Source organism: Rutidosis leptorrhynchoides, chromosome 7 (genome assembly GCF_046630445.1).
Source record: "Rutidosis leptorrhynchoides isolate AG116_Rl617_1_P2 chromosome 7, CSIRO_AGI_Rlap_v1, whole genome shotgun sequence".
NCBI lineage: Eukaryota > Viridiplantae > Streptophyta > Magnoliopsida > Asterales > Asteraceae > Rutidosis > Rutidosis leptorrhynchoides.
Window position 1 is genome coordinate 68403770 of NC_092339.1, and position 10222 is coordinate 68413991.

Here is a 10222-nt window from a genome sequence, read left to right on the forward strand (position 1 = left end):
ACCAACTATGCATTCGTTGTTGTCATTGCATCTACATATTTTGCCTACAATATTGAACCACAATATTGAAATGTGAGTTTCATAAGAACCCTTTTTCTCTCAATATTTTTGGGCTGAGAATACATGCAAATACTTTATTAACTGATTTACAATATTTATATGGGTGAGTTTCATACGATCCCTTTTTAATTGCTTTTGCAATATATATTTTTGGGCTGAGAATACATGCACTTTATTTTAAACATAATGGATACAAGTACATACTAAATTCTACACCGAGTTTGAACCGAAAATCCCTTAGCTTTGGTAACTGTTAACTGCCAGTTATAAGAACTGGTGGGCGCGAGTAGTAGTATATGGATCCATAGGGTTTGACATCCCCGTCTGTTCCAGGTATAGAAATCCTATCCTGAACTATAAAACAGACGTATGCTATTTGAGTGTATTGTACATGTTGGTTGCATGTTAAACGAGGGGTACTTATTATATAGACGTTAAAGCTTAGTTACCAGGGTGCTCATTCTTGTAGAATATTTTGATAACCATTTATGGAAGAAACAACTGAAATCTTGTGATCCATCTTTATATACAGATTATGCGAAACATATAAACTATGAACTCACCAACCTTTGTGTTGACACTTGTTAGCATGTTTATTCTCAGGTTCCCTAGAAGTCTTCCGCTGTTTGCTTATATGATATACAAGCTATGTGCATGGAGTCTTACCTGACATATTTTTCAAGAAAACGTTGCATTCACCAATTCATCACCATGTACCTTATTTGACTGTATTGTCAACGAAAGCACTATTGTAAACTATTATATACGGTGATTTTCTATATGTAGAAATCATCAGTTGTCGAAAACCTTTGATTTAAATATACATTTATGGTGTTCCTTTTCAAAAGAATGCAATGTTTACAAAACGTATCATATAGAGGTCAAATACCTCGCAATGAAATCAACGAATGACGTGTTCGTCCATATGGATTTGGAGCGATCGTCACAGTTTTAGTTATTGGGGTTTAGATATTAGGGTTTAGATATTAGGGTTTATAGGGTTTAGATATTAGGGTTTAGAAATTTACGGTTTAGGGTTTAGATTTAGGGTTTAGATTTAGGATTTAGATTGAGTTTTTAACACGAACGGTTTAGAGTTTAGGGTTTAGGGTTTAGGGTTTAGGGTTTGGTGTTTTGAGTTTATGGAATAAACCCAAAACACCAAACCCTAAACCTTAAACCCTAAACCCTAAACTCTAAATCGGGCTAAATTTTACTTCACAAAACATGAAGAAAAAAAACGTTCATATTCTTCGCGAACAATATTATCTTGAATGTTATTTTTGTCGATCGTTTTCCCGCCTAAATAATAACATTCATCACGAAGTGTCTCTTCTAAATGTTCATATTTTCGTGTGATCTTGATGCCGGAAAAAAAAAATTCAAAAAAAGCGAAAAAAAAAATTGCTTCCCCCCGCTTCCCCCCGATTGGTTACTTCCACATTGATCCTGCCCATATATATATATATATATATATATATATATATATATATATATATATATATATATATACACTATTACACATATATATTTTTCGTTCATTAACAGTTGTGTAACACACGGGCTCAAAACTCGATATTTAAATTTGAAATAACGTAAGTTTATAACTTTCGTTGCTGATGTGCCAGCTTTTTATTCATTCATGCTGACATGTAATTAGTACAATTAATCTCATTTTAATTACAATCTTTTGATTTTAAAAGCTCATGGTGTTGACAAATTTTAAAAGTTCCTTAAGAGTCCGCGGTGTTGATAAATTTTAAAAGTGATTTTGGATGTACTATCAACTATTATAATATTAATTATACATGAGGACTCACTCGAGTACTATTATTTTGCTAAAATGACTAACAACTTTTTTAAAATTAAACTCGCGGGTTACACTTTTATTAAAAAATAATTGTATATAATAATTCTAAGATAATATAACTTATACTTTACTAATGTTATATTATATGACAAATTTTCAATATACTTTAAATATTACGTAGTATATAATTTATATATTAAAAAGTTATTAATGTTGAAAAACAAAAATTGTGGACATTAAGTTACTAACACCATCCAATACCACTTTAAAATATATCAACACCAGGAGCTCTTAAACTCAAAAGAAATTTTAAAATTCGTCAACACCGCTAGCTCTTAAATTTTAAAGAAATTTTTAAAATTCGTCAACACCACGAGCTCTTATACTCAAAAGAAATTTTTAAAATTTGTCAACAGTACGGGCTCATAAATAATTTTTATACTTTTTCAATTTTTTCAGTATCGCCATTTACATACCAATAAGAACTTTAAATTACATTTTTTGCACGATTTTTATACACACGTGCAACGCAGGGGCTCAAAAACCTAGTATATATATAAACCAAAAAGTTTTTCTTGATTGTGGTTGAAAGTTATTTATGGATTATTATATGTATAGATTATATATATTATTATAATTATTATTATTATATTATATAAAAAATAATAAATAAAATGCTCCGTATGTATATCTATAAAATGCCACGTATATGACTTACCTTTTTGATACTATTACGGAGTATATACTTTCAAATTAATATTTTATTAGATTAGATAGATTTGATACTCCGTATAAAATAAAAAATTTGGTAAGACAATTCTTATTTTTTCTTTTTGATACTCCGTATAGATTACACAATTTTTATTTTTTCTTGTGGTTGAAATTATCTTTTTTTTTTCCTTTAAATTTCAATTTACCCTCTCACATTTGAGTAATAATTGTAATTTATTACGAGTATAAAAGATAATTTCAGGAGTATAAAAGTTAAATTCACTATTTAATATAAACACACCAAATTTTTTAACGTATTTTACAGTGCTGCAACTGTATACTGTGTCGCAACTGTAGTATTCTTTATTGGTTTCCACCGCCATTAACGTTCAACTCGAAATAATTTCACAAACTAAACGCAATAAATTGTATTCGACACGGAATGATGCACTACCAACGGAGCATTTCTTTTTAGCAATAAATATGGATATGATTTGAATTTACAGTTTAAACCCTTAAAATATTTATGAACACACAAATATAACTATTATAATATTAATTATACATGAAGATCCCCCGAGTACCATTATTTTGCTAAAATAACTAACAACTTTTTTAAAATTAAGCTCACATGTTACACTTTTAATCAAAAAATAATTGTATATAATAATTCTAAAATAATATAATTTTGACTTTACTAATTTATATATAAGATATTAATTAAATGGTGAGAAAAAAATTTGTAGACGTTAAGTTACGAACAACACCCAAAACCATTTTTAATATTTGTCAACACCATGGACTCTTCAACTCAAAAGAACTTTTAAAATTTGTTAACACCACGGGCTCTTAAACTCAAAAGAACTTTTAAAATTTGTCAACACCACGGGTTCTTAAACTCAAATAAATTTTTAAAATTTGTCAACACCACGGGCTCTTAAACAAAAGAATTTTTAAAATTTGTCAATACCACGGGCTCTTAAATAATTCTCATACTTTTCCTATTTTTTTAGTATCGTTATTTATATATCAATATGAATATAAATTACATTTTTTGCACGGCTTTTTACACACCCATGCAAAGCACGGGCTCAAAAACCTAGTATATATATATATATATATATATATATATATATATATATATATATATATATATATATATATATAAACCAAAAACTTTTTGTGAATTGTGGTTGAAAGTTATTTTAGGATGTTTGTATCTATATATTATATCTATATATTTATATTATATATATTATTATTAAATTATTACATCGTTATTTATATTTTAAAATTTTTAGCAACTTTTATCAAAACCATGAAATCTATCATTTAAATTAATTTTCCCCGTTGTATGAAATATTATAAAATAAATAAATATATATATATATATACATATATATATATATATGTATATATATATATATATATATATATATATATATATATACTACGATGTTATTTGAGTAGACTCACAGTCCCACATCCTACATCGAATTCGAATATATAATGGAATTAGAATTAGCAATAAAATTAGAAAGAAATCAAAGTGTGATATAAAATGCACCAAAATTTTTTAACGGATTTATCTTTCTGTTCGCCGCGAGTTAGATTTCACCGCCATCACCGTTCAACTCAAAATAATTTTACGAACAAAACGCAATAAATTGTATTTGAAACGAAGCTTTGATGCACTACCAACAGAGTATTTATTTTTAGCAATAAATGTGGAAGTGATCTGAATTTACAGTTTAAGTCCTTAAAATATTTATGAAAACGCAAATATAACTATTATAATATTAATTATACATGACGACTCCCCCGAGTACCATTATTCTGCCGAAATAACTAACAACTTTTCAAAAATTAAACTCGCGGGTTATACTTTTATTAAAAAAAATAATTGTATATAATAATTCTAAAATAATATAACTTATATTTTACTAATGTACGTTTCATGTTAAATTTTTAATGTACTATAAATATTATGTAGTATATAATTTATAAACTAAAAGATATTAATGGTGAGAAAAACATTGTAGACATTAAGTTACTAACACCACCCAAAACCACTTTAAAATTTGTCAACACCATGGGCTCTAAAACTTAAAATAACTTTTAAAATTCGTCAATATCACGGGCTCTTAAACTCAAAAGAAATTTTTAATATTTGTTAACACCACGCGCTCTTAAACTCAAAAGAAATTTTAAAATTTGTCAATACCACAGGCTCTTAGATAATTCTTATACTTTTCTTATTTTGTTTAGTATTGCTATTTATATACCAATATGGACTGTAAGTATATATATATATATATATATATATATATATATATATATATATATATATATATATATATATATATATATATATATATATATATATATAGTATTATGTATAATCATTACAATAACATGAGTACATGTAATCGACTTTACAGTCGATGATGTAAAATATATATTCTATATTTAAATCAACTTTAATATAAACTTACTAAACAAAATACACCAAAATTTGTGAACGGGTTTATTTTTCTGTTCACCGCGAGTTAGGTTCCACCGCCATCACCATTAAACTTGAAATAATTTTACAAACTAAACGCAATAAATTGTATTCGACATGGGGCTTCGATGCATTACCAACGGAGCATTTCTTTTTAGAAGTAATATGGAAGTAATTTGAATTAACAGTTTAAGTCCTTAAAATATTTACGAACATACAAATATAACTATTATAGATGGGCCGAACGAATAGTGAACTAAATGAGTTGCGTGATACTGTTCGGAACTTGCAGCTGACCGAAGGTAAAAAAGACTGTTGGAGCTGGAATCTTAATTCGAAGGGCATTTATACGGTCAAGGACTGTTCGGTTCTTGTCGACAAAGTTATTCTACCACGTGCGGTTAATTCTATTGAGTCGTTGCGAAATGGTTTGGTTCCAAAAAAAGTGGAGGTGTTTATTTGGAGGGCGAGATTAGGACGTATACCGGTAAGATTCGAGTTAGATAAACGGGGCATCGACTTGAATAGTGTGAGATGCCCGATTTGTGATTGTGACATTGAGACGGTGGAGCATATACTTTTTTCCTATCAAGTGGCAAAAGACATTTGGGCTAAAGTTCTTAAATGGTGGGGGTATAATTCGGCTATATTCGGGTTTGAGGATATTTTTAATGGTACTTTCGGTGGTGTAGCACAGGATCATAAAAAGAATCAATGGCAAGCGGTTTGTTGGGTGGTTTGTTACATTCTATGAAAGAATCGAAATGCAAAGGTGTTCAAGAATAAGCTCGAGACGGTCCCATCTTTATGTAGCGAGGTTCAAGTTCTTTCATATGATTGGATTTCACGACGTTGCAAGGGTCATATTATGGATTGGCTACAATGGTTCTCACACCCTTAGTTTTAACTCCTTTTGTTAGTTGCAATCTTTGCAATTAGCTTAGGGCGATGTAATTTGTTTTCCTTATTTCTTTCGTGATGTATCGTGTTGTTAAGGGTGCCCAGTCAACCATGTACTATTCGTGATTGTTTAATATAAGTTTTTCTTGCTTTAAAAAAAAACAAAAAACAAATATAACTATTATAATATTAATTATACATGACGACTTCCCCGAGTACCCTTATTTTGCTGAAATGACTAACAACCTTTTTAAAATTAAACTCGCGAGTTATATTTTTATTCAAAAAATAATTGTACATAATAATTGTAAAATATATTACCCATGTCCAATGCACGGGTTCTGAAACCAACACTACGGGCTCTTAAACCCATATGAATAATTAAAACGATATTAATGGTGGGGGGAAAAAAATGTAGACGTTAAGTTACTGACATAACTTTTAAAATTTGTCAACAACACGGCCTCTTAAACTTAAAAGAATTTTTAAAAAACACAAGCCATTAAATAATTATTATATTTTTTCTATTTTTTTAAGATCGCTATTTACATACCAATATGAACTACAAATTATATGTTTTTGCATGGACTTTTACACACCCGTGCAACGCACGGGCTCAAAAACCTAGTATATATATATATATATATATATATATATATATATATATATATATATATATATATATATATATATATATATATATATATATATATATAATGAAGTTTAAGCTCATGTGTTTAGCATAATATTAAAATAGGCAAACTCAATCAAAAATGTGAATTCAATACTACAGTCATTATCTAATCACCATGAGATTATAAAATAATAATTGTGACTACAACAGTCAATACTCCACAACTAAATCCTAATTAAACTATCTGCTACATAATTTCCACGAGGCCAGCTTGTATTTGGTTTCATTCAAATATAAATATAAATATAAATATAAATATAAATATAAATATAAATATAAATATAAATATAAATAAATATAAATATAAATATAAATATACATATAATTTCTGTTAATTAAGTTGCCATGTGAATTCCAAATAACCCGCTGTTAATCCGGACCCCAACGTTACTCAATTAGAGTAATTTACAAACATGTAACCGTTAAATATTCCGTCAAGTCTAACAGTTCGATCAATTCCTACTCAAACTCGAACATTAAAACTTGAATTAGCCAAAGATCCTTCACTACTCGACCACAAACCATTACTAAGCTGAAAACTCGACCTCGACGACTCGTGACCAAGCGGTGGTGGTCGGTCTAGCAACCGAGGTATATCGATGTCACCTTCCAACATTCGAATCGCATCCGAAATTGTAGGCCTAAGTGCAACCATAGCATGAGCACAAAGTAATCCAACTCTTAAAAATCTATTCATCACACTTTTTGGCAATGTTGTTGTTGCACCATGTCTCATTGATTCATCAAACACCTCTTCAACTCTATCCGATTTCACCATTTCCCACGCCCAATCCGCAATCAAAACCATCCCCGAATTCGATCCTTTCGCTTCTTCAAGCACTTTTCTCCCACTCATAATCTCAAGAACTATTATCCCAAAACTATAAACGTCACTTTTTTCTGTTAACTGCCCGTATAAGGCGTACTCGGGTGCTACATAACCATAAGTACCCGCCACTCGAGTAGTCATATGTGTTTGTCCTTCTCTATTTTGCTTAGCTAATCCAAAATCCGCAACTAACGCTTTCATATTTGAATCCAAAAGAATATTTGTAGCCTTTATGTCGCGATGAAATATCGCGGGTTTAATCCCGTTGTGCAAATAAGATAACCCATTCGCCACATCTAGAATAATCGATTTTCGTTGAGGCCAAGTTAACTTTTTAACGTGTGATTTACTTTCACTAAATATATGATCATGTAAACTACCATTTGGCATAAAGTCATAAACAAAATACCTTTCATTTCCATTAATAGGATCACTTGTAGCACAAAAGCCTCTTAAAGGAAGTAGATTTCGATGCCGAATCTTGCTCAATATTTCGGCCTCATTAACAAAATCATTATCCGCTTCGATATCAAAACTATTCATCTTTTTAACTGCCACAACTGTTCCATCCGAAAGTGTTCCTTTGTAAACAATCCCAAATCCGCCATGACCGATTAAATTTTGTTGCGAAAATCCATTTGTGGCTGCATCAAGCTCATCTATACGAAACCATTTCGCTCCCATATTCGGCAAGACTCGAGCTTTAACATTACTTACATTATCTTTATGTAATTGAGTTTGTTTCCTCTTATGATTCCATCTCATATAAACTAAAACCACACCAACAATAAGCAAAACTCCAATTAAAGATCCCGAAACCGCAAAAACGATGTTTCTGTTTGATGTCGAATTGGATTTTGGGACATGTTTGGTTAAGGATATACCAAGTATACAGTCAGCCGTTCGAGTATCTTCAGGGCCAAAAGTATTAATAATACCAGCAGCATATAAAGCTGTGTAAACAAAACACTTAGTCGAATTTTGACTCAATGATACTAATCTTGAATTAACAGCTAAGCCTGCATCAAGGCATGATCTACAAGTAACAAACCCTGCTAGATCTCCACCACAAGCTGAATCAAGAACAGGGGTAGGACCCACTTTGTCAGCCCAATCCGACAACGTCACGATTCCGGCACAAGTGGCCGGATTCGAGACGAATTCGGTAGCTGAAACGAGACATGTAGAGAAGGATTGAGCTACGGATATTGAAGATAAATGTGATTGATAATCAGAGACGCATGAATCGGCTATTTGTTGATTTGAAAAGTAAAAAGATTTGGAATGTTTAAGGTGGTATGAAAGACCGATTCCGAATACACTACGGAGTGATGTGCAGCAGCTTTGGGTGGCGTTAGTGGTGGCGGTTGTGCAGTCGGAAGTGTCCCATGGGAAGGTTTCAACATAGTTGAAATCTATTGGACATGATGATGATGATGATGATGATGATGATGATGAAATTGTTGCATTCGATTGTGATATAAGTTGAGAGAAGAATACGAGGGTGTAAATGAAAGACAAGAAAAGTTGTTTGTTCATATTTGGGGCTCTTGATTGATTGTAGATTTGAGTTGATTGATGCGAGCAATAATGTATGTGAACATTTAGCTGGGGAGAATGCACAAGCTATTAAGCATAAGGTACAAGTCATTTTGTTTGACTCTTATCTTTTTTGTTGAGAATATATATATAATAAGTATTATATATAATAAAATAAGAATTTTTTTAGTGTGAAAACTCTAAGAACTCAAAAATATACTAAAATTCAAAAAAAAAAAGGACACAGACGAACAAAAAAGCACACGGATGAACAAAAAACACGGTAGTCGAGCAAAAAACATAACACGGACGAACATATTTTCTTTTTTTGTTCGAATGCAAAAATGTAGAACACATTTTTGTTCGAATATCAATATTTTTGTTCGACTATCAATGTGTTCTACATTTTTTTTGTTCGACTATCAAAAATGTAGAACACAATTTGTTCGACTATCACAATTTTTGTTCGACTACCAGCTTTTTTGTTCGGCCGCCTTTTTTTTGTTCGTCCTTCCCCTTTTTTGCTCGAATTCCCCTTTTTTTGCTCGCTCGCCACTTTTTTGCTCGAATTTTCCTTTTTTGTTCGAATTTCAGTGTATTTTTGAGTTCTCACGGTTCTCACACCAAAAAAGTTCTCATTTGATCCCTCTACTATATATATATATATATATATATATATATATATATATATATATATATATATATATATATATTAGTTGTAGTCACTTGAAATCACTTATTTGCTTGAAATCAAAGGGACCAATGAGAGCGCGACATGTGGCGCAACAATCACATGTGATTGAAAAAAAAATCGGAAAAAAAAATTTGAAATTTTTTTACTTTTCGGATTTTTTTTTCAATATTTTTATTTTACAATCGCATGTGATTGGGTCTGCACATTCACATTTGATTGGATTTGACAGGTAAAATCACATGTGATTGGGTTTACAATCACATGTGATTGTCAAGCACAATTACATGTGATTGTCAACCACAATCACATGTGATTGGGTTTAAAATCTTCTCAAAGTTCATAATCCTTCAAATTTTGAGTCTTCAAATTGATGATTCACATAGAAATCTCAACATACATTCGTGATCTACATCAAAAACCTAATGATCGAGCATCAATAATTCAGATTAACATGTACAGATTCATCATGATTTGATCATGTT

The 10222-nt window shown here is 30.5% G+C and overlaps 2 protein-coding genes across 2 annotated transcripts; one reads left to right on the forward strand and one right to left on the reverse strand.

Moving 5' to 3' along the window:
- Positions 1 to 5319: 5319 nt before the first annotated feature.
- On the forward strand, positions 5320 to 5838 carry LOC139859318 (uncharacterized). Its single transcript, XM_071848112.1, has one exon. The coding sequence runs from the start codon at positions 5320 to 5322 to the stop codon at positions 5836 to 5838; it is 519 nt and encodes a 172-aa protein (XP_071704213.1).
- A 994-nt stretch (positions 5839 to 6832) lies between these two features.
- On the reverse strand, positions 6833 to 9061 carry LOC139857735 (probable receptor-like protein kinase At1g11050). Its single transcript, XM_071846564.1, has one exon. The coding sequence runs from the start codon at positions 9044 to 9046 to the stop codon at positions 7142 to 7144; it is 1905 nt and encodes a 634-aa protein (XP_071702665.1). The 5' UTR covers positions 9047 to 9061; the 3' UTR covers positions 6833 to 7141.
- Positions 9062 to 10222: the final 1161 nt, after the last annotated feature.

Coding starts and splice junctions, on each gene's coding strand:
- LOC139859318 (XM_071848112.1), top strand. CDS start 5,320: ATGGGCCGAACGAATAGTGAACTAAATGAGTTGCGTGATACTGTTCGG.
- LOC139857735 (XM_071846564.1), bottom strand. CDS start 9,046: ATGAACAAACAACTTTTCTTGTCTTTCATTTACACCCTCGTATTCTTC.